We start from the raw sequence: 24,477 nt of genomic DNA, 5'->3' as shown, positions 1-24,477 counted from the left end.
ACCACAGCGGCATTGATGTGCTGTATTTTCACACTTGCATAACATTCTGCACCTTGCAAAACCTGAGGTGGACTGAGGTGCTCTGCATTGGGAGTCTTGTTGACATCTTTGCGGTGCCCCCCCGCCTTTACTGTCAATCCAGTCAAGTTGTGGTTTTCTCATGGAGCCCTGCTGCAGCACTGAGAAGCGCTGGGCTCTGATCACCTGCCTTCTTGCCTTTACAGTTTTTAGCATGTGATGTCCAGCACCCCTTCTAGACACACTGACCTGCCAAGAGTCACTCCTGGTACTCGCAAAGAGAGAGGGAGGGGGGTGGGGTGGAGGAGGCAGGGTAGAGAGACAGACAGAGGGTGAAGAGGAGAGGGAGAGAAAGCACAAGGAACAGAGAGAGAGATTGCGACCGTTGAACAGCGCAGTTCTATACTGGTGGCCAGAAATCAATTAGGGGCTCTTTAACGAATGTACTGTACCAGGCAGTTCGTGAAATAGTAGGAGAGTTAAAAAAGGAGATAACTTACATCGGCATTTCTTGGAAGAGAACAGCGGCTGTGAGGGCTCTGCGCAAGCTCACCCAAGTGCCACACATCCTAAACCACCTGCTTCACAAAAGAGAGCTGTTAGCAGCCAGACAAGCAGGGCGAGCTCCTGAACCCGCTGGCTGCAGGTCTCGGGCGAGAGCAGGCCGTCACCACGGTGCTACACCTCCTGGGTCTGTGTGCAAGCTCGACCGCGCGACCGCGCTCTGTCCCAGCGGCTGCGCTCTGCGATGCTGTCACAAATCACCCACTCTTTGCTACTGCAGCAGACCAGTTGGTTCTCCATTAACTGGATGATCAGGTCTGTTTTTAGAAGCAGTGAGATGAAAAGCCATCGTTTCCATTTTTAGAAGTGAGGGATGTTTTCTCGATAAAACAATCACTTCGCAGCAGAACTGGAAGTGGAGCTGTGCTGACTGCTGAGGTTACTCTCGAGATCCGATTATACCATCTAATCACTTTATGGGAGCCGCCGCTATTTCCTTGAATGACAAATTGCTAATTTGGTTCTTCATTTTTCACCCACTGAGGGGAACCATAAACAGCCATTACAGTGTCTCGTGCTGCAGCAGTGGTGACCTCTATTCGTTCGCCCTGTGCTCATTTGCTTCCAAGACCAATTTCAGCCGTGATTTGTGAAAAGAAAACTCCGGGTTAATTCTACAAAAACAAACTGAAATGGCAGCAGCATTGAAAAATAAGAATGTAGTTTTTTTGTCTCGTGCTTTAAGTGTAAACCCAACATTGTATCTAGCTGTATCCCTGGATGCCCTGATTCCCAGGACCTGACAGCGTGCTCAAACAGATCACTGACAGCAGAGCATGCAGTGCTAAGATAGGAAATCATTCCTTTGTCAATACGTTCGCAATTTTGTTTTAAAGAGATGTTCCGTTTGTTCTGTCTTTCTGTGGCTCTGCCTGCTGCTGATACAGTGTGCTCCTCATACAAGTCCTTTCGGGTGGTTTGTCTTAAGGAGGTGTTGGTACAAAGACCCCGTGTGCCATGACACACTTGTGTATTGAGAGTAAGAGCTGGAAGGAAAAGAGGTGTTTGGTGTTTGATAGTTTGGTGTTTTGTTTTCAAAACTGCAGCTGTGTGGACAGAACATCGTTTTCTGGGACAAGAACATCCAGACAAAAGCACCTGACCTGTTCTTTGACGTTGGCGTCCCTGTCACGTTCACCCCTGTGCTGACCTTGCTGCACTGGCTCCTAGACTGACTTTAATGTTCTGCTTTTACCTCACTAGGTAGGTGCACAAATGAATGATATGTATAAAACACCCTGTTCTACCCAGGCTGCTACACTGCTGAATTCAGCCTGAATTATGGAAGAATCTGCCTTTTCCTAGCAGAATGTATAAAGCAATTTCCCATCCCGGTGAAACAGCCTGCTCTTTCTGTTCTGTTCTTGTTATTAGTTTTTTAATACCTGCAGAGCATCACGTCTAGAGAGAATTATGAACAAATTGTAGCCTTTTAATTTGATCAGGACTAATGTCCACAGGGGTGCAGCAATCAGACCAGGCAAAGAAACTGCTCCAAGAGCCAGAATGCATCACAGAACAGAAAAGACTAGGTAAATGAACTGGGACTGGGACCAGTGCTGTACACTTCAATGTTATTAAATAGGATTGTTCACTTAAATCTCTTAAATTACCACTGCAGCTTTAAAGACATTAACCTGGCTCAAGGGGTTTTCCTGGTCGCTCCATTTAAACAGGTTTGGTGGGAGGCTTAGAAGAATCACAGCGCTAAATCACTGCACAGAGGGTGTTCATCAGGGATGATTCAGTATCACTGTGCTTAACAGTCTGCAGGCTCAGGGCCACACACTTTATTTTAGACTCCAACGTTGCACAAGGCTGTCTGAGAGGTACTCTGTATACAAAGCTCAATCAGCTCAGTTATTCCAGTGTCCTTCTCCACAAGCTCCTCTCCTCTGCCGCTGTCCAGGGCAGGAATACCTGCAGGAGGGACCCCCTGATGTTTGTGATGCTCAGAGCTGGCCACAGCCTGCAGTGCCTTGCGTGCAGACCTGTGCCATTTCAGCCCTCATCTTCGGGCATCTGAGCAACTGAAATGAAAAACAACTGGGGAGAAACGTGCTGATTGTGCGCCTTACTCTCTGCAGCTGTGAGGGTAAGAAAGGTACTGATGCGTTCTTGATTTTTCCAAGTGCGCTGGAAAACAGCAGCATATATCCGCACATTCAGGTGTTTTCCAGCTTTTAGTCTCATTACTGTGTGCATTACAAGCCTTCTGCATCTTGTATGGAAAAATTGGAATTCTGTATTTTATCAGCTTTTGCTCAGTGAAGAGTCAAGCTGAAAGAGTCTGCAGGTATTTGTTCAATGAGTAATTGTTATGGAGTTTTTGTGGAATTGTCCTTTGGTTTTGCTCTTGTGCCCTTAAATGTTGAAACTGTCCCTACCATGACCTCGCTCAGGAGAAAGTCTTCCTGTGCTCCTGGGTCACCTGGATGGAGGTCTGACCCAGATCTGTCTAGTCACAGAGGGTCTCCTGGCTGGGCACAGTCAGCCAGAGCAGGGCCTTGCATTGGCCCGGCTCCCAGTGCTCCTCCCAGCCAAGAACCTTCCTGCGCTGAATCCTCATGGGCTGCTTGACTGACACCTTTCCAAGTGCTTTCTTTCCTCAAAGGAGGAGCAATCTTATCAAATGGCCATATTTAAATGACACTTCCAACACGGGCAGGAACTGAAAACGATCAAAGACTTAAAATCAGTCTTTAGCTCAACTAAGTGTTTAACTATGCAGCTAGAGGCAGCTGGAGTGGGGGAGCCCAAGACCAGGTGTAGATATCCACAAACTAGCAGCATCGTCTGGATTCAAACCTCTGATCTCAGATTTCTCTGTCTGGCCTCCATGATGAAGAAAGTGAAGACAAAAACCTTCTTTTTCGAGTGACATTGCAACTTATGAGTCCTGATGGCATCAAAACAAAATGCCGGCCTGCAGTGATTAAAAGCCAAGGGGCTGTGATCAGGCTGACAGAGGCGGGCACAGGCAGATGGACATGCAGGAATGTGACAAGATCCAGCTGTCAGGCCGGCTGGATGGACAGAACAGAGCGAGGCCCGCAGTGCTTGTGTGGAGATGGATGGACATGGTTGTCTTAGCCACCGATTTTTATTTTACCTTTAAGGAAAGTGCGTACAGCATACTGTATGCATCCTGTTCTATGACTAACAGAATAGGATTTTCAAGGGCTTTGCGAAATCACATCTGAATTTTCTTGATCCCCACAAACACCAGCGAATAAGCCAAGAATGTTTATGATACACATGCAGGTTTTTCCAGATAATCTGTTTTTTATACTTCCTAGTCATTTTAGGGAAAGCAGGTGCAGTGTTTTCACTGTGATTCTTAGCCTGGGTCCAGGAGGGGGTCTGGTTGCAGAATATTTTCTGATTTTCCTTATTTTCCAGTATTTTCCAGCCGTCACAGGTACAGAAGGGCTTGCCATGACCATCATAACACCTACACAGGGCGGGCAAGAGCTTTGATTAGTTTGGGGGCACCTCTGGCCCTGCCCCCTGCTGCAGCTCTGCACCCTGTTTGTGAACAGAGGACCCAAAGCACCAGCCTGGAGCCCATCAACCACAGAGAACATGCAGTGAGCATCAGTGTCTCCTGGTTCCTCCTGACTTTGAGCGCTGATCTGTGCAGGAACTGGCCAGGTCGCCCTCTGTCACCTTTGTCACAGACTGGGGTAGTTGCGTGTTTTAAGGATGAAAAGGCGAAGCACTCACTGGCACGTGGGCAGTCCATGCTGGGCTATGTGTGGCACATGGCAGGCAGAGGCTGGTTGTTGGGGTGCACACCCCAAGGAGCAGTGGGCATGTGCCTCTAGGCATGGGGTGTGCATGTGAGTGTGCACTCCTTGCACAGCAAAGCAGCGTGCATCGATTTTCTCCCAGCGTCTCTGAGTGCAAAGCTGCCTCTCGCTAATGTGTTCAATGGCTCTGTAGCCAAAGAGATTGTGAAGGGGGTGGGAGGGGGGGGGGGGGTTCTGAGTCAGGCAGCTTTGCCACTTAAATAAGCAGGATTGCATTAACCCTTCACAGGCAGACTGGCACCCCAATTACAGCACAGTGCCATGCAAGATGTCCAGAGCAGTGCTGCTCCAATGAAACAGAGCCATCAGTAAGTGAATACTCTCTCTGTGCAGGATTTCCCTGACTCTTCTGTGGTAGCATTGGGATTATTATAGAAAAATAGCTGATGAAATTAACGCAATCATATTAGTATCCTCCTTTGATCATGACTATTAATATAGTTAACAGGTGTCAGAGTCATTTTAGATAAAACAGGAACTTTAAAAGGTGACGGTTTTGTTAATGATTTCTGTGTTTCTAAAACAGAGTTGAAAAGGAATGCTTGATATTATGACATCACTGTTGTCCTCCCTTGCTATTAAAGGCCCAGCTGATGATACTAAAACTTCCTCGCTGCCTTTACAGGTCTGAGACAAGGTTATGGACACAACAGAACTTGCTTGAGATGCAGTGTGACAAGCCTGAGGCCAGGCTCATAGACTCCCAACATCAGCTTCACAAAGGCGGTGAATCTCAGCATTGCTGCAGAGCTAACAATACTGAACAATCAGACCAGTGATCATCAGAAACCTGGGTGTTACTTCTGCCCCTGTGTTGTCATCTGAAACTCATGTCAGGAGCGTCACAAAGGCACTTTCCTTAGTTAGGACTCTGGCTCTACCTGGTGATGAAACGCCCACACCTGCCTTTAACACATCATGATCAGACGGCTCTATTGCCTCACTTCTCTACCAAAGTCCTAAACAGGCATCAGCATCCAGAATCCTGCAGACTAAAAGGATTTGGTCACGTAACTCCTGGCCTGTGTACACTGGATTGGCTCCCAGTGAATGTTAGAGGGGACTTTCATTTTCTTCTGCTTACACATAAGACTACTGAATAGCCTAGTTAGAGAAGATCAAAAAGACTTATTTCATAAGAAAAGTCCAGCTCAGTCTGAGATCTAGTGATTCTGAGCTGCTCTCGCTATGAAAGACCAGGCTCCACGCACTGCCCAAATCTTCTACTGTTGGCACTTTGGCACAAAAACTCACTTAAAGCTTCGATTTCTCTCTGCTCTTGGCTTTCCTGGAAGAATATTCTTTTGATTCTGTCGGATGCTTATGTTCTAGAGAGCTTGGAGCTGGTTCAAAAGGCACTGACAAATAAAATTGTATTGTTCTTATTAATGTTGCCAAGAAGCACATCATGATGAATGATATCATCACTCCACCCTACTAGCTCAGTCTGTTGAGATGTGTCATGCTAATAAGGAGAGAATCCATGGGAGGAAACACACAGACGCACACCGCTCACCAAATGCCACATGGCCACAGAATGTTGAAAAGACCCCAAAATGGATCATCTTGTCAACTGTGGGCTGATGACTCATCTGCACTATTCTAGTGTCCACCTCCTGTGTGAACCAAATGCACGACTCCTTGACAAGCCACATCACTGCTCCTCAGCTTCTCTGTCCCCCGCTACTTTTCCACTAAAAATAGAGCCCTGCGTCACTGTCCAGGCAGCCGGAAAATCCACACGTCTTTCAAACTTACATCACCCAGTTCAGCTGAGAGCCAGGAGTGAAGGTTCATGGGCAAAACTGATTTCTGTACAAGGTTTCACCAGAAAAAACAAGGCGTTGCTTCTGCAAAGTCAAACGCTGAAACGGCAAGGACTTACAAGATTTAAGACAAACTCCAGACTTGGCAAACACTGGGCAGATGTCATCTGGTAGTGTAGATGTTGCATGAAGGTAATAAAATCATCAATACAAAACAAACCTGAAGCCTTCTGAACTTAAAGCCTTAGGTGTTTAAGGTGACAGATGGTGTATTTCTTCTAGATAATGTGGGGAAACAGTGACAAAGACAAACTAAATGTTAGGCTATGTTGTTCAAAGTGTACAGTACATTTTAAAATCAGAGGCTTTTGTGTTATGTTGTGTAACTTACACTAGTAAGCCTTTATTATTAGAACACTGTGTACAATTCTGGATTACTATATTGTAGGAAAAGATACCGCTTCCCTGGAATACGTTTATAAGAATAAGAAATGCCATCAGGTACTTTCAGACACCACAGGAATGCCGTGCATTGACCGACTGCAGGAACTGAATCTCTGTAGTCTTGAACAGGAAAGATGTTTCAAAATCCTCAAAGGCACTGAAATGGTCAACCCAGGGCAACACGAACCGCAGGGCACAAATGAAAAAGAGAAGGGAAGAGAGTGTGGATCAAGCTTCCATCCTGCGCTGTCAAACCTGAATATCCTGTCCTTTTCAGAGAAACAGCTCGACAAGATGCTCAATCAAAGAGCATAAGCAACCAGACGAGTTAGATTCACTGGATGGACAGCCTCTTGTCATTTATAACCTTCCTCACGCTGTAGTCTTCAAGGACCGAGAGAGAGGGACACCTCTGATAAAGGCAACAAAAATGTTAACAGTCAAAACTGTGAATGAAGCATAACCCCACATAAAAGGAGATATTTAAAAACTGAATTTGACAAATGAGCCCTTAAAGATGAAAAGATATTTGGAGGAGGATGATCAGTCAATGACAAATCACAAGCAAGAGTTTGTATTTTATTTAATTTTCCTGTGCTGGTTGTTCCATTTCTGTCCTGTTTTTTCTTAGTCATCTTATTCTGTTTCCTTTAGAATTTTTATATGCGGAATATTATTTCTTGACGAAGAAGACAATAAACTACAATGCCAATCCCCCCCAAAAAAGGGGGGTGCATCTCTGGGCAAACACAACCCCTTAACCCTGAAGAGCCCATATTCAAGCCCTGGCTAGTCCTCCTGACCTCAAGGTGTTTCCTCTGCCCTGGGCAACACCTTTAAACTCAAGGAGTCTGCAGGGAGTTAAGCAAAGCACCTTGAGCACACAGGAGATTTCACTGCCATACGAGCCACAGACTACAGTGCTTCACACTAATTTCAGGATGCAGGTCTAGGATTGCTCATTAGGGTCACCAAAACAACCTCTTCAGCACGTGTTCATTCTGGACTCCTTGTTCCTCAGCTGTTGCATTGAGCAGCAACACTGGACTCTAGGGAGGACGGCTGAAGGGAATTTATTTCTTCTCGTTCCTTTCGCACTGGGACTCAAAAAGCAATGACTGCAGCCGCAGTAGGTCAGTAATGTGCGCTGGGTACTGTAAGTGTGAGGAGGAGAACGAGGACGCTTCAGCTCCTGCACCGGCTGCAGGGAGCAAGGGGCCCTGGCAGACTTGGGCGCCCTGTGGCTGGCACCACACCATACTGGCACGCCCGCACCGCGCGCCACCCAGCCACGCAAGAGGCAGTGCCACGCATCCCACACGCTCGCACAAACGCCGGTACATTCCCACGCGCACCCACTTAAACACACGCTCGCGCCGCCGCTAATCTTCCTCTCGCCTTCCACTCCCATCACGGCTTCAACCCTCCTCTTCTCCCTGACCATCGCTCACTCCTCACTCTTTCCGATTCTCCCTGGAGCTCCCTAGTGCGCGCACCCTCCTCCTAAAGCCTGTTCTCTTCCTTCCTTACTTCCTGACTCTCACTCGATTCTGCCCACGTCTCTGCCTTTGTGCTTTTGGATTGGTTGCCTTGCTGTATTATTTCTACATGTTCTTGACTATCGCCTGCCACTTGGATTTCAAATATTAGGACTTGTGTTTTCTTTTTTGGAAGCCTTTTCTATTTGGATTTCCTACTACTGCTCGGGGAATAAGCCTGCTTGAGCCCTGGATGGGGTCCTTATTTTCAGCATTCATACAGTAACTGCTAACAGGCAGGGCGCTCGCACAGGACGGGCGCAGGCGCAGCAGAAGGCCACTCCTGAGCACGCAGGGGCAGCCGGTCCCTGGGGCTGTGGCGGAGGTGCCTGTGAAGAGCCGTGCCCGGGTGCAGTCTGTCGGTCTCGGCGTGAGCATGCTGCGTTACTGCTCCAAAGCACGCAAGAGCTGTGGCCTTGCGCCCTCGCTTGCATTCTGTGGGTGACAAGCACCCCAGAGCTCTGGAAATCTATCCCCAGGGACATCAGGGAGTCACCTTCCCGGAGCTCCTTCAAACCCACACTCCAAACCTTCTTCTCCAGAAAGGCTTTTACACAATTGGTGTCCAGGTCTGCTCCTGGCAACTCCTACTGCATTCTAAGCCCTTCTCTTGAACTATGCTAATTTTATGTGCTTTGTTCTTTTTTTTTTCTTGTAATGTGCTTTGAGTAGCTATATAAAATAAACTTGATTGTTTCTCATTCAGCCCTTTTTATTCTTCACTCTCAGGTTCTTTTTTTTGTTCTCTACTCTCAAGTTAAACTGCAGCAGCAGTTCCTCAGTTGCACGTCTTTCTCTATTTCTTATCTGCGCTGGGATTATTGATGGCTCCTGGAGAGAAGTCACCACACTGAGACATAGACGCCTGCCTCTCTGGCTCTGGCGCACTACAGAAGAATAACTCAGCTGGTCGTCATGTCCAGAGCCCTTTCACGCTGCACTAAAAAGCCAAAGATGCCTTTATCCCTCCACTCTCTCTACCTCATGTCAGAGACTCACAACGATCCTGCATCCTGCGCAGCTCTGAGAAGAGGCTGCTGTGCTAACCGTGCCTTAGCGTGCCCCATGTCTGATGCAGGAGCTGCTGCACAGGCAGAAGTGGGGATAGTCCAGCATGTAGTAATGAACACAAAGATTGTAAAGATTGTGAGATGGCACAGAGCCATGGTGTGGTGGCTCTGTGGCTCAGGATCTGCGCCTGTGGCTGGGAGGTTGCCGGTTTGTATTCCGCGGCCGGCAGAGGAATCCTACTCCGTTGGGCCCCTGAGAGAGGCCCTTAACCCCAGCTGCTCCAGGGGTGCTGTATAAATGGCTGACCCTGTGCTCTGACCCCCAGCTTCTCTCCCTGCCTGTGTGTCTCATGGAGAGCAAGCTGGGGTCTGTGAAAAGACAAATTCCTAATGCAAGAAATTGTATATGGCCAATAAAGTGATCTGATCTTAAAGTACAGTAGTAGCAGACCAGGCATTTTCCACAGTGTACAGTGCTATGAAAAAGAGATCCTTTTTTCATTAGCCTCACAAGGGCTCACACAGCTCTGGTGCATCACCGAAGACAACAGCAGATCTGTCTAATGATTCAATTCAGACAGCCCCATGGCTTTACAGACAGAGGCTGGCACACTTAAAGCACCAGCAAGAAGCACGATTCAGGCCTCAAGGTGGAAACAAACTGCCCCACACAGCTGGTGCAGTAGCCTCGACGGATTTTGACAGCGTGGTCCTTTATTTCCAGTGCCGTCTGTGAGTATCGGGCAGCGGTTTCAACCCCCTGGCCTTGACTGCAGGCCAGGTCCAGTCTGCCAGACCCCTTTGTCCATTTGGTAGGGATGGGGTAGTGCCCTGTCTGTGCAGCAGAGCCCACGCATGAAGCCGGTGCCCTCTGTGAGGAAACTGGAGCACAGAGTCTCACAGACACCACTCTCCCTGTGCTTCTGCACATCCTCCCCAACACAGCGGCGCACTTCCGCTTTCGCCAGCTGTTGGCATGAGACAACAACATCCTTTTATGCAGAACAGAGACGTGCAGTAAACTCAGCTGAGATACTTTCAATCTCCCTGGTCATTAATGCTGGAAAGACCCCATACTCATCGAGGACGTATGTTGTGCACAAATGGGGATCCGATGAAGACGCAGCGACTGCTAATTGTGTTTCAAAGTGTTGTTGCTGTGAAATAAACAGCAAAAGCACTGTGAATAATGCCGAGTAGCGGCAGTGCCCAGCATTTTAGTGATTTATGTGTGCTGGGTAAGTGTTAATGTGTTACATACTTATGCAAGTTATGTACTACTGGCATGAAGTACACTGCAAGCAGTAAATCGATTCTGCCCACTGTGGTAACTGAGTGCGACACCCCTGACCTACAGGAAACGATGCTGCAGCTGTGATTGCTGCTGCTGGTGGCTTGCCCTGCTGTCAGGGTATCCTCGACTGTTTCAGTGTGTCAGGATATAATCCCACTGGACCATCGCCCTTGAAGACCTCCACGGGCTTCGTAAGCAATCGTGTGGCAATCGCTCGGCCGGTGAACTGGACCTTCGTGGGGGAAAGCCCGGCTGACTGACTCTCCTGCACTGCGTTATCGCTCCCTCTGGGACCCAGGCCTCTGTGGGGAAAGGGCCTGCTCTGCCAACGCGCAGGAGTGTCAGCGAGCACGCTGCACCAGAGCTCAGCTCCCCCGGGGACAGAACCTTGTGCATCAGCGCATCAGCGCATCCTCCCTGCGTCATTACAGCACTGCTCAAATCCATCATTGCAATCCAAGATTTGTCCTTAACAAACATCGCACGTGCACGAAAAAAAGGAATGTAGATTTTCACAAGCAGTGAGGTGGTTTAACAAAAACCTGCAGATGAATATGACCAGATTGACATCCAGTCATGTTTGTAGGACGTATACATAAGGAACGCTAACTTTAGACTCATCCAGTCCTGGTTTTGTGCTACAAAAACTCAATTTCTGGTTTTGTGCTGGCTTTGTGTTTATATTAGTTCAGTCCCAGTTCTGGAAGGCTCCAGTCTGGGTTTTCATTCAACCCAGCCCTCCTTACTTCATTGATGCACTGAACTAATCTACCAGTATTGATGTGACCTTTAGCCCCCGATTGAAGACACTTTGAAAACCTGACGGACTGAGCTGCCCTGGATGGGCTCCTGTACCTCCTGCTTTCGTTATGCAAAAAGGAGCTAGATGAGGATTTTTAGCTCTGTGAAACCTACGGGGACACAAAGCAAACACTCCAGCTGTTGAACGCGGTGTGTGTCATCTGGGCTGCCCTTTATCGGAAAGCCCACAGGGAGACGTCGGCGAAATAGAGGCAGACGTTACCTTCGGAAGAACCACTTCACTGTCACTCTCCGTACAGGCAGTAAATAGGTCAGGCCAGAGAAAACAGAAGGGCCCCAGCAAGTAGCCATTCAACAGAGACGCCAATTATTTTTAGAAGAGCCAAGGAGACCTGTACCTAGATCCCTCTCACAGGACGGCCAAGATGAAGAGTGCAGGGGAGGGAGAGTGCCGATTACTGAGGGACAGTCAGGAGCACAGACAGGCTCGACCTCTCAACAGACCAGGACGTGCTACCTGTGCAGACGCACAGACTGTGATTTTCACACAGACACAGAGACTGCGCCTGCACCTGCAACCAACACCCACAGTGCCTCACAGTGACAGCACAGCTCAGCACAGGGTGTTAAGCTCTCTACAGAAATGTGTGAAAGAGCTAGAAATTTGACCAGGCTTTGCTCTGTGTGTTCTACCTGATACGCTCATAAAAAGCAGCCAGCTGCACTTTAGGAGATCATAGCTTGTACCTACTGGCCAGTGTGCAGTAAGCAGTCAGCAGATACAGAATCCTGAGGACAGTCCCACAGAGAGACTCCGACCCCTACCTGGTCGGCCTGATGAAGCCAGTTCTGTGGCCGTGAGGTAAAAAAGTAAGGAAGTCAAAAAAAGTTTCATCCTTCGACCACTCGAAGGAATAGAAGTGCACCGTCTTGCCTGCAGAACCAGCACTGTGACAAGCACAGAAACCAGAGCCCCAGGTTTCAGGCTAGGATGTATTACCCAGAGCGAATGGTGGCTCTGGAAACAGGCAGACCTGCCAGAGACGGAAAGACTCTTTAGGTTTTAGCAATGACTGACCAATACCAGGCATGACTGACAATGAGGGGCTCCAGTAATTGAGTAATGCAAAGTCACTTTAGACCGAGGCTGGCAGGTGGCATTGCTCTGTGTCTGAGCCCTTAAATACAGAATACATGGCACTAGTGTGTCTACTTACCACTGTGCTGCTCTGGGAGGATTGCTGCCCTGTTTCTTTGTGGGAGTGTGGAACAAGCTGCCCTGCCATGTTATTTAAGACGAAGTCTCTGTTGAATGTGTTTTTGGGTATTACCCTTATAAACCCTTACCATAGTAAATCTATTTGACAATATTCAATTTTTGCTGTGTGCTTTCACCACATACAGTATTTTATCTGAAATCATAAACTCAAAATACTTTCTTGTGCTCTACCATTGTTGCCCCTTGGTTGAATATAATGTAAGTTTTCCATGGGCACCTACCGAGACGACCACCCAGATGAGCATCACCTCCTCCTGAGCCCATTCTTTCAGATCTACAGTGCTGGGCCTTGTACGTAAGACTTGTGCGCGAGACAGAGCAGCAGCCCTCCTGCTTCAAAGCCAGAGGTAGAGGATGTGCTGACGTTGTGCTATGCGTACTGTATTAGAGATGAGGATCGTTCCGAAAGGGGACTGTTTTTTTTTTTCCCCAGCACAGCAGGGGCCTGGGATCAAGATCGGAGCTGGCCTGGGAGTGGAGAGAATGAGAATGAGGGAGAGAGAGGGGAGAGAGCAGCCCTTGATCACCGAAGGTCTCGGAGTAAGAGAAGAAACTGCAGTCTCGTTCTGAGGTTCTTAGTGAAACTGAAAAACTCTAGGGCCCACACTGCAGCAGCTCCAGTATTTACGATCCCTGCTGAGTACTCCCAGACGGCAGAGGTCACAGTTCTTTCAGGTGCAACCTAAAAGATGAAGTACAAACTAGGAACAACCCAACTGCGAATCGTAGCTAGGCTGTCTGCTGCACCAGCTGCAATCTCAAATAGCTTTCCCTGTTTCCAGCTGGCCCTGTATATCCCGAAGGCACTGGAGAGCAGCAGAGACAGGAAGAGGAAGAGGCAGCATATGATATCAGAGGGAAGGGACTGTGGTCTAATATTTCAACTTGTTGAGACGAGGGAGAGTTCGTCCTCTCTCTCCTCAAAGGCACTGACAAAGTCAACCCAGCAGATCTCTTCAAAATCAACCGTGAAACATGAACCAGAAAGCACACGAGGAGAGGTAAAACTGAGAACAGGAGGCACGTAATTACACAGAGGGATGTGGGAGCATGCAACAAGCTCCCCAGCCATGCAGCCGACACCTTGGTTTCTTTCAAGAAACAGCTGGATAAAATCCTGAGATTGACTGATTACTGCAGAAACAACCAAACAGGCTGGATCGCCTCTTCTCATTTGTGACCTTTCCCACGCTCTCAGGAGAGAGGACACAACCTCATATCACCCTGGGAAAGTAGAGGAGCAGGGAGTGCACACAGGTGGCTGACATCTCCACAGCCTGAGGACACATACTGTATCTGGAAGTTGTGAAAGCCCTCGCAGAAAATATGACCCCATCAAAGTACGATACTAGGAATAAAATTACACCATGGGGACAAACACCCTTCGAAAAAAAAAGATCATGTCAATTAAAATGAAGCTGTCACTTACAGTATTGCACGCTAAAATGAGGGTGTCTCTGTCAGGGAAGAGCTTGAAAATTGCAACCGCAGGACCGCAGTAAATCTGGCAGAGACACGTGGGTTTACAGAGGGGTAGCAAGTTTCTGGTGCGTCTGTATTTAATTCCGTTAATCCCAGCATTGCTTCAAGGGCTACAGGCTTCCCAGAAGACACTTACATAACCTGGCGACAGATGGCACCAGGAACGTGTTGAGAGTAAATCACTCTTGAGAGGGTTACGAGGAGAAGAGGGGACGGACAGGGGAAATCGGGAGGGAGTCGGAGCAGACGCCGACCGCATTGGGAGAACAGGAGCCCTGCGTCATCGCTCCAGCTCCGATCGCTCTTTCCCAGCGCTCCCACACCTCGAGAGAGGTCTCTGGGGCCGAGAACTAGGGCCTGATGTGTCGGCCGAAAGAATGGAAACACACTCACACAGCTGCTGCAGCAGGAGACAGACTGGACACTGGGGCCCTGCGCGCTCATCAGAGCCCCGTTAGCAGAGGGGACTCAGGATGACCGCGGGCATGGGGCGTGAGGTCGGGGGGCACAAAGAAGCACGGGTAGGGTCTGGGCAGCAGAATAACGCCAGAGCTCCATAGGCACATGGGAGACACCAGCCGCAAGGGCTGCAGGAGCCCCAGGTTCCACTGGGGAAGCAGCTGGGAAAATAGCTCTTTCCCAGAGGAAGAATACAGCCCTTTAGAGACAGCACACTCATCATCATTCTGTACTCTCACCCCCTTGAACTGGGAGTGTGGACATCGCTCGTGAGTGACTAGGTTTTGCTAAAAGGCAGTTTTTAGCTCACTGCCTAGGTTATCCAGTTAGGAAAGCCCTGCAGACAGAACCCCAAGCTCTGCTTGGACCCAGTAGGTCTCAGTGATCTTTAGCAAGTGGTAGCAGTGTGAGGAGATAGGCAGCAGTGAATCCACATCCCATGCCATTCAATACGAAATACCGCAATACGAGACCACAACCACATAACCACTAACAATAAGTGTGAGGGACTGTTAGGCAATTTGGTGAGGGTCACCTTCGTGTTAAAAAAAAGATTCAGGCACCAGTTTACTCCAGTACTTTATCACATCACACTTCTCCTTCAGGGGAGATGCTAAAATGCCCTTTTTTACACAAGGAGTTGTGGGAGGATGGAACAAACTCCCCTGCCATGTTGATGAATGTCCATGACCTGCATTTCACTCAAGAAGGTTCTGTTCCCCCTGCCCACCGAGCCAAGCCCAGAACCTCAGAGTCAGAGGAAGGGAGGTTCATCACCTACAGGAGGCGCTCCAAGGGCCAGGAGTGACGCACACACACAACCGGAGTTAGCAGTAAGGATCCCTTTATGTAGCAGTTTGATCCATTTTAGCTGCCATGGGGATCTAGCAGACATTGCAACTGATTAAGCCAAAAATATACTTAGTATTGTCTTCACTCCCACGCATTTATCTATACAAATTCAATCTCAACAAGGTATGCAGCTGCAGTCTCCAGCACCCACACCTGACCTACAGCAGCCTATAAAATCTGGAATGACTCGAGCAGCTCTGCACGGGAACCCTGGTTGACACCCCTGCTGCGCTCTGGGTGCCTCACTTACTGCAGAAAGAAGTCAATGCCCGTTTGGCTTCAGAAAAACACTAGACTAATTCTGAGCAAGCGGCTCCTGTTTGTAGGTTGCCTGAGCACTTGCAACACTGGAATCACAGCCCACACACTCTCGGCTGCCTCAGAGCCTCCTATTCTTAGCACAGGCTGCACCAGCAGGCCGGGGTCGGTGCTGTGGAACGACCCACTTTAAATACGCCAGCTTCTTTTTCAGAGTCCAAGACAAGCGGCACACGGGACTGACAAACTGCCCCTCTTGAACCCCCACCCACAGCTCTGACTCACCCTGGAGAGGCTGCTTAAATGTGAGGCTAATATAATTCCTCGACGACAGCACTGGAAACGCTGTGCTCCAGGCTGGCTCAGGCCCAGCTAATCCCATTCACAGAACTACAGAACCCGACATCACAGACCCGGGCAGTAAACCGCAGGACTCCCAGAGACACGCTGTGCTATCGTGCTGGACAACCGTTACTCACAGTGCAAGCCAGAAAAGTTCAAAGTCAAATTAAAGAGGTTAGGGAGTATGCCGTTGGAGAAAAGAGAGAGCAATAAAATGTTAGTTTATTACCAAAGAAGTCAGGGGTGTGGGGGAGAGAGGGCAGACATTTCCAGGAAAATGAAATTTGCAAGTTTGTTGCTTTCCATCTCATCTTTGCTAATCCCTCCAAATTGCGGCCAGGATGCCAGACTGTCTGAGCTGTCTGAGTGACCGGGTGTGGATGAGGAGAGAACCCAGGCCTTACCCTAGCGTTGTCATGGTGACGATGGTGTACCAGAACGCGGCCGGGATGCTGGTGAAGTTTGTGCCCTTGGTCCCTTTCTCGGCGTAGAACATGACGGTGGCGAAGATGATGATGGCCATGGTGAGGGAGAAGAGCAGGAAGCCCAGCTCGGAGGCGCAGCTCTTCAGGGTGTAGCCCAGGATGCGCAGGCCCTGCGAGTGGCGCGAGAACTTGAAAATCCGAAAGACGCGGAAGACGCGCAGGGTGACGAAGGCGCCGCTCACGTCCTCGTTCTCGGGCATGACCAGCCCGATGTAGTAGGGCATGATGGCCACCACGTCGATGACGCTCATCACCGAGCGCATGAACTTGCAGCGGCTCGGGGCGGCGAAGAGGCGCATCAGGTACTCGAAGGTGAAGATGAGCACGCAGGCCGTGTCCATGCAGAAGAAGGCCAGCGAGTACTTCTCCCCGCAGGGCAGGTCCTTCACGTGGCCCTTGGGCGGGCGGCAGGGCACGGTCTCCACCACGTTGGCGATGACGGAGACGGCGATGAAGAAGCCGGTGACGTAGTAGAAGACCAGCGCCATGGTGCTGGTGTGCGGGTTCTCGAACGCCCTCCACAGCCGCTCGCGGGACGTGCTGTCGGGCGGCAGGGGCGTGTCCGTGGCCATCTCGGCCTCCGTGTCCTCCGCCAGCCGCTCCAGGTTCTCCTTCTTGCGGTCGCGGTACTCCTCCATGCAGCAGTCGCCGATGATCTCGGGGACGATGCCGTAGAAGGCCAGCTCCTCGTCGAAGGCCTGGATGCACTCGTGCCGCGGGTAGTGGAGCTTGCCGGTCCGGTAGAAGTTGAGGACGTGCCGGAACATCTCCGGGTCCCGGTCAAAGAAGTACTCCTGCGTCTCCTCGTTGAAGAAGAACTCCTTCTCCGAGCTGCCCAGCAGGGTGTCGGGGTAGCGGTCCAGGGTGTTCTTCCAGGTCTGGAAGCGCAGCCCGCTCACGTTGACAAAGAGGATCTCGTCGTTCCGGCTCTTCTTGTCCACCGGGGGCTTGGGCATGGACCTCTTGGCCAGGGGCAGCCAGCCCACTGCCGCGGCCCGGGCGAAGGGGAGCCACGTGGCCACGCCGGCCGCCATTCTGGCTCGCTAGCAATGCCTTCGTAAAGACGCGTTAGGTTGGAGTTGGCAAGAGGTGCCGTGGATCAGGCAAGAACAGGGAAACCCGACTCTGTACTAGACGTTCCCCAACTGAAGGGAAAACCAACGGCCCTTTGCACTCTGGTCATCCGAGCTATGAAGAGTCAAGAATGCCGTCTGGTTTACACAACGAAGCTCTTGTCCCCCTGAAGAACCAGGGAGGCAATTTCACCAGCGGCAGAAGGGTGCTCTTGTCTTCATGAAGGGAGCCCTGGTGAGGACTGAAGCCCGCTGGGAAATCTGCACAGCTGGCTGGGCCATCAGCAGCGCCAGAACTCACACATCTGGAATACCGCATCCACACAGATCCAAAGAGAACTGCTAAAATAATTTTGACAACAAAAAAAAACACACACACTGGGAAGACCTTGGGAGAAACGCTTCTGATCCTCTGCAGACAATTCCAGTCTCTCTTTCTCTCTCTCTCTGTCAGAACGCAAATGTGATGCAGTCCTGTGGCTTTCAGATTCACATTAAATTGTGATGATGGTTTCAGGAGTTGCAAGATAGACAATTTTCCCTCTCTCACACTCCTCCCCTCTCGCTCTTTCTCTTTAGATCTTCGGCCTTCAATGTGTGGGAGTCCCTCTCTCTCCAGTCCTGACCGTGGGGGGGGGGGGGGGGCTCTCTCTACTAAAATTACAGCTCTTGTTAGGCCAGAAGCTTGGAGTTTAGGCCACTCAATTCCTTGTATGGAGTTCCTTTAGCACGCCTGTCAAAATAGGCAACACACACGTTAGAGACTGTGCAGCACAGGATTTGACAGGGGCGAAAGAGCTACCCTCTCTGCTTTGCTATCCTGTTTAAATAGACCACGAAAAAGAAACAGAGGCTTCCGAATGAGCAACAGGACAGAACTGATTGGGATGCAACAGTGGTGAAGGCTGTCCCTGACGTTTGTGAAAACAGGCGCACTTTCATAGTGATGTCAGTTTTCATCTATTTTGCACAACTTTTTTTTCATGTCCAAAAACTTTACCAAAAAAAAACATGACCAAAGAAAGTTTGAAATGCTAAAATAAAATTGACTGCCTCAATGCTACTGCTAGTAAAATGATGTGCGACGTGTCTTGAATAAGGCAACGTGTGATACACTAAATTCAATCTTAAAATCCATCGGAGATATAACTGAAATAAAACATTTTAACAATACACGTAACAACAGCAATCAATTATCAGACATTGTTGCACACCTCAAACAGGACCAAAGGTCAGTGTTCACCTGCTGCTGACATTAGACAAAGTTAAACAGCATCACTTTTTCATGCATGTCTGCTAAAATAACAAACACAGCTTGCAAACTCTCGAAAGCCCGGTCCCCTGTTCCCTGCAGAGCGCCTGTCCTGTCCTGCACGATGTTTTATTCTTCACAACACCTGTAAGTGCAAATGATCCACAGCAGGACAACCGCAACAAAAGACGGAGAAAATCTTTTTCGTTCCTTTGCTTCGAGCACCGAAACCCCAGAAAACGCTGCATTGCTCCCTGCAGCTGTTGATAACATTTGCTACGTGAAGCGCATGCATATACTGGCATCTGCACATGAGATAATCCCACAAAACAAAACAAATAAATCCCTCCGGACTCCACTTCCAAACTTTGCAAGGTGGAATTGCCGCAAGCAGTGGTCTTGCTGACCGCCAGGCAGGGTGCAGAAGCTCACCGTCTCCCAGCGGCTGGGCAGTCAATAGACTGCTTCCGATTCCAGGGGGGGATCAATGGGAATACCTGGGAGAAGCATTCCCAGAGCATCCCCAGCGTGGAAAGCCGGCAGCGTTACAAGGATGCGATTCTCGAGCAGGACTTGGCTCCGCACCGAGCCAGTAGAGGACTGTAGCGCAGTGCATCCTCTGTCTCAGCACCTGTTTTCAAAGGTGCCACTTGAAATATGTCCCAGTCCCGGCAAACAGGGGAATCTCAATGTAAACTGCTACTGCAGCCAAGCCATAAAAAAGCACTTAGTTAAACTAGATTTTGTTTCATGCAAGGCAATCAATTGATGAAGACAAAGGCATGCTTTTTGCAACCTACCAAGCTGTGAGCTAATGCATATGTATATGTAAAACATTTTTGTATACATGTAGGAATATACAATGCAGTAGTAGATAAGATACAATGCAGTAGTTTTACCTTTAAGTAATTTTTGTCAGTTACCTTGGAAAAAAGCTGGAGACACATGGGGTGAAACTGTCCAGTTTGGAAGAAGAGAGGAGAAAGAAAAAGTATCTTTAAAAAAACGAAGGCAGAAGCCATCCCTCTTCCGCAATCCTATCATATCCTACATAGAAAGTGCAGGAGTGAATCTCATCCTCTGTTCCAGCATCTCTCCCCTCTCTCTCTCCTTCTCGGCTCTCCTGCTCGCTCGCCCTCTCTCTCTCTCTCTCATTCGCTTTCTCAGCCGCCCCTTCCAAGCGCACACACACACACACGCACGCACGCACACACACTCCTCGCTCTCCCTCTCTCGTTCTCTCACAGTAGCGCTCAAGACACCATCGGAGCAGACAGACCCTCTCAGACAGAGAGAGAAAAGAAGTGATGTTTACAAACATTCTGGGTTTCTAAGATCAGCAGAGGGGTAAAGGGAATGCAGCAGGATATTGGTTCAGTGAGCCTTAGCAGACCTGCTTCATGCTTCTTGTAGGCTCTTGTTAAGATGTAGTAGCGCAGTAACATTATATATTCGTGTTTAAGCTTTCATTACAACCTGAGAAGGAGGATATTATTCAGAGTGGTGGTGATTAAGAACAAAAGCCACACAGCCCCCTATTGAAAACGACAGCGCCCCCTCTTAATGGTGAGAGCTACGCCTTTTCTCTCCTGGAGAAGGACGCAGAGCACAAACTCTGTACAGTGAATAAAAACCATTGCAGCCTGCAAACACCCAGAGTGCCGGAGAAGCTACACAAAACACAAACACTGCTGTATTCATTGCTCAGTATTAATTATTCACACAGGACAGCTCCATTCATGGCTTCTGAGCACATTCGCCTGGCCTTCCTGACGGGAGCCCCGGACTGGAATCTACGCTCTCTCACCGCAGTTCCAGCCAATCCAGCGTCTTCCTCTGTTGCAGGATAATGGGATAATTGATGAGAGCGTGGCGCAAAGTATTGCACAGCCCCAGCTTTCAGGGAAACAGCGCGCTCCGCCTCAGGTTCTGACACTCTGGCTCTGCAGGAAAACGAGAGACTTGTGTGGCTGGAGACCAAACAGACAGACAGGACGACCGGAGTGAATATTGATTTCCTGTGGAATCACCAGTCCTTTTACAAAAGCAAACGTAAATAAGAGAGGGATCCAAATGAATAAATTAGTCAGCACTGCCAACTAGAAGGACAGGGTGCACCCCCCCCTAAAAACGTTAAATGGCTAATTGATTCCTGTATTTGAAAGCCAATTAGGTGGCAATGTCTATAGTTCTTTAACTGTGATCAACAGCTGCCCGTGAATTGTGATCTCTCCAGCAGGGCCGCTGGTTTTACTTTGCCAAGAAGCAGTGAGTGAAAAGACTCCAGAGTGAGCTGGTTGGAGTGCCCCACACTCTGGTGACACAGCATGCACGCCCTCTTGTTGAGACACAACACACTTCTGCAGCCCCAATCCCTCTGCTGCTCTCTCTGTGTCTCTTCTTGACCAGATCTGCGTTGCTGTGTCGCTGTGCTAGAAGGGTAGGAGCTCCCTGCAAAAAAACATTTGCATCAGTGTGCATGTCTCAGAATGATGGCTCATTCTCTCACATTAGTCTGTTCCCTCCATGAACCTGCTGTCCCTGCGGTTTCTACAGTACATTGCAGGTTAGGTGCTGCACGTTCCTGTCTCTTTCAAAACTGCACCCGATTCTCTCTCTCGTACATTGAGTGTGCCGTGCAGTTCGCAAGGAACCTGCGGCGTATGAGGGCGTCGCCCATAAGGGGTCAAAGCTGAGGGAGAAGTGGAAGGAGCTTGCCAGTCTTCACCAGAGGGGACAGAAAAACTAAAGGAGCTTGTAAGCTAGTCCATCTCACCTTACAGTGTCTCTGCTCCTGGTGTTGAAGCTGGTTGGTACCCCAGTGTCCATGTCTCCTCACAGTGTCTCTGCTCCTGGTGTTGAAGCTGGTTGGTACCCCAGTGTCCATGTCTCCTCACAGTGTCTCTGCTCCTGCTGTTGAAGCTGGTTGGCACCCCAGTGTCCATGTCTCCTCACAGTGTCTCTGCTCCTGGTGTTGAAGCTGGTTGGTACCCCAGTGTCCATGTCTCCTCACAGTGTCTCTGCTCCTGCTGTTGAAGCTGGTTGGCACCCCAGTGTCCATGTCTCCTCACAGTGTCTCTGCTCCTGGTGTTGAAGCTGGTTGGTACCCCAGTGTCCATGTCTCCTCACAGTGTCTCTGCTCCTGGTGCTGAAGCTGGTTGGTACCCCAGTGTCCATGTCTCCTCACAGTGTCTCTGCTCCTGGTGTTGAAGCTGGTTGGTACCCCAGTGTCCATGTCTCCTCACAGTGTCTCTGCTCCTGCTGTTGAAGCTGGTTGGTACCCCAGTGTCCATGTCTCCTCACAGTGTCTCTGCTCCTGGTGCTGAAGCTGGTTGGTACCCCAGTGTCCATGTCTCCTCACAGTGTCTCTGCTCCTGGTGTTGAAGCTGGTTGGTACCCCAGTGTCCATGTCTCCTCACAGTGTCTCTGCTCCTGGTGTTGAAGCTGGTTGGTACCCCAGTGTCCATGTCTCCTCACAGTGTCTCTGCTCCTGGTGTTGAAGCTGGTTGGTACCCCAGTGTCCATGTCTCCTCACAGTGTCTCTGCTCCTGGTGTTGAAGCTGGTTGGTACCCCAGTGTCCATGTCTCCTCACAGTGTCTCTGCTCCTGCTGTTGAAGCTGGTTGGTACCCCAGTGTCCATGTCTCCTCACAGTGTCTCTGCTCCTGGTGCTGAAGCTGGTTGGTACCCCAGTGTCCATGTCTCCTCACAGTGTCTCTGCTCCTGGTGTTGAAGCTGGTTGGTACCCCAGTGTCCATGTCTCCTCACAGTGTCTCTGCTCCTGCTGTTGAAGCTGGTTGGTACCCCAGTGTCCATGTCTCCTCACAGTGTCTCTGCTCCTGGTGCTGAAGCTGGTTGGTACCCCAGTGTCCATGTCTCCTCACAGTGTCTCTGCTCCTGGTGTTGAAGCTGGTTGGTACCCCAGTGTCCATGTCTCCTCACAGTGTCTCTGCTCCTGGTGCTGAAGCTGGTTTGTAAAGCATTTGTATAAAGGAACTTCTTTACACAAAAGGTGGTGGAATTGGGAAACAACGTACCCAGCCATGATGCTGACGTTGATATCCTGACTTCTTTCAAGACACAGCAGCAGGAGATCAATTAGCAACTAACTACCTAACAGCTCCAGTAGATGAGCTGAATGGTCTCCTCTCATTTGTAACCTTGCTTCTGTTTTTATTGATCTGTCTCCACTGAGTTAAGAGAGAGTGCCACTTGCATGTCTACAGCATATAGCATAGGTACCACAGCCAGAAGATACTGGGAGCCTGAATTTCACTGTTTCGAATATGTCACTTCACTGGAAACATCTTCTTAGCAGAGTGAGTTAAAATATCACTGAAACTGGTATCACTGAAAGCTATAATTAGGAAATAATAAGTATGATTTAACAAAAAAGGGCTTTTATTACAATTAATTAATTCATAACTAACACCCTTTCAGACACACAGGCTGCCAAAGCTCATATCCACCTTCTGCCTCAAACCAAAATTCAATATAATCAATTTTCTGCAATTGGAGTGAGTTACGAGGCAAGAGGAGCTCAGCAGATGAATACAGAATATCTGGGGTCTGGATTTCCTTCAAAACATTACACAAAACACCCTTTCACTGTTCTACTGAATTCAAATAATGAACAATGAAGTGTGCGGTATTAAAAATCCTTAGATACAGATCATTTGCAAATCCTTCGCTGATGGATTAAACGATCCAAGCATGGTCATTTGCTAATTATGATCTAAAATATCCTATTGATCTCTTTTCTATAGCTTCTGATTAGGGATTTAACTAGGTACTAATCCCTCAAAAGCTTTTCCAGCACTGACCACATCAGCTCACTGCAAGCCTTCAGAGCAACGAAAATTCCTGCACAGCTTTAGTCTGGTTCTCCAATCATGTCTGCGCCTGGGACGACAGCCTATGCCATTGTGCTCATGACAATCATCACAGAACATGTTTGCTACATCCATCATTTATACTTTTTCACAAAATGAGCTGATGATGACCAATTCAAAGTCCAAACTGGTTTGACATGTTTTTAAATATGCAGTATTGGATCACTATCCACTATTGGAACACGGAATTCCTCCATAAGGGAACAAGAGGAGTGGAAAAGCTACAGGACTCCTGTGGATCCAGGCTCTGTTTTGGCAATTTCACCCATGTACCAAATGTGCACACTTTTGGAGCACAAAATTGCACACATTGCACCATCTATGGCATGGCCATTTTCTCCTTTTTATTTTAACTCTACTGCATGTGAGCCTCCTATTAAAATCATCAAAAATGTCAGACAATCAATACTTTGCTAAATCTGACATCTTTTCAAGACCATGATTAACACAGCCAATTGATATCCATCTCACAACACGCTGTCATTCCTGACGCTTTCAGACGAAAGCACTGTTCTGTGTATTACTGTAGGTACATTTTTAAACCATCAAAATCACCGATCAGCATGGCCTGGCTTGGAAATGACCACCTCTGCAGCGTCAGGGGTGCGAGGGGGGAGGAAACAGAGCCTGGTGTATGTTTCTGAGTTAGCGGAGCTGCTCAAGCAATCACATCAATTCCAAAGGCTCCTTTGCCAAGGCAGCATAAACTGAGCAGAACTCATCTTCCTCTGCCTGTGCTGGGACATTCTTCAATGCAGGTATTGTAGGAAAAAAAAATAACAATTCAGACTTTTTTATTGGCCACCATTCACTCCTGTTACAGAGACAGAATGAGATACCAGGCGCCTGGAGAGCTGGTAAAATTACCCACAGGCTTATAGGCTATAGGCTATACA

The 24,477-nt window shown here is 48.9% G+C and overlaps 1 protein-coding gene across 4 annotated transcripts in view; it reads right to left on the bottom strand.

Annotated features, from left to right (window-relative positions):
• Positions 1 to 21,989, bottom strand: part of kcnd1 (potassium voltage-gated channel, Shal-related subfamily, member 1) — a 74,236-nt gene extending 52,247 nt beyond the window's left edge. The window contains exons 1-4 of one of the 4 annotated variants that reach the window (XM_088623723.1): positions 21,467 to 21,989; positions 20,498 to 21,141; positions 19,590 to 19,646; positions 16,285 to 18,171 (exon numbers count right to left, since the gene is read on the bottom strand). In XM_088623723.1, the coding sequence (XP_088479849.1) occupies positions 16,285 to 17,399 (1,115 nt within the window). In that variant the 5' untranslated portion in view covers positions 17,400 to 18,171; positions 19,590 to 19,646; positions 20,498 to 21,141; positions 21,467 to 21,989. Of the gene's footprint in view, positions 1 to 16,284; positions 18,172 to 19,589; positions 20,187 to 20,497; positions 21,142 to 21,466 lie in introns of those variants that run through there. The other 3 variants (XM_088623722.1, XM_088623721.1, XM_088623724.1) reach the window with 3 other exon arrangements.
• Positions 21,990 to 24,477: the final 2,488 nt, after the last annotated feature.

This window comes from Lepisosteus platostomus, chromosome 3, assembly GCF_059453375.1.
Source record: "Lepisosteus platostomus isolate fLepPlt1 chromosome 3, fLepPlt1.hap1, whole genome shotgun sequence".
NCBI lineage: Eukaryota > Metazoa > Chordata > Actinopteri > Semionotiformes > Lepisosteidae > Lepisosteus > Lepisosteus platostomus.
Note: the sequence above shows the minus strand (reverse complement) of the source record. Positions and strands in the feature narration are given on the sequence as shown.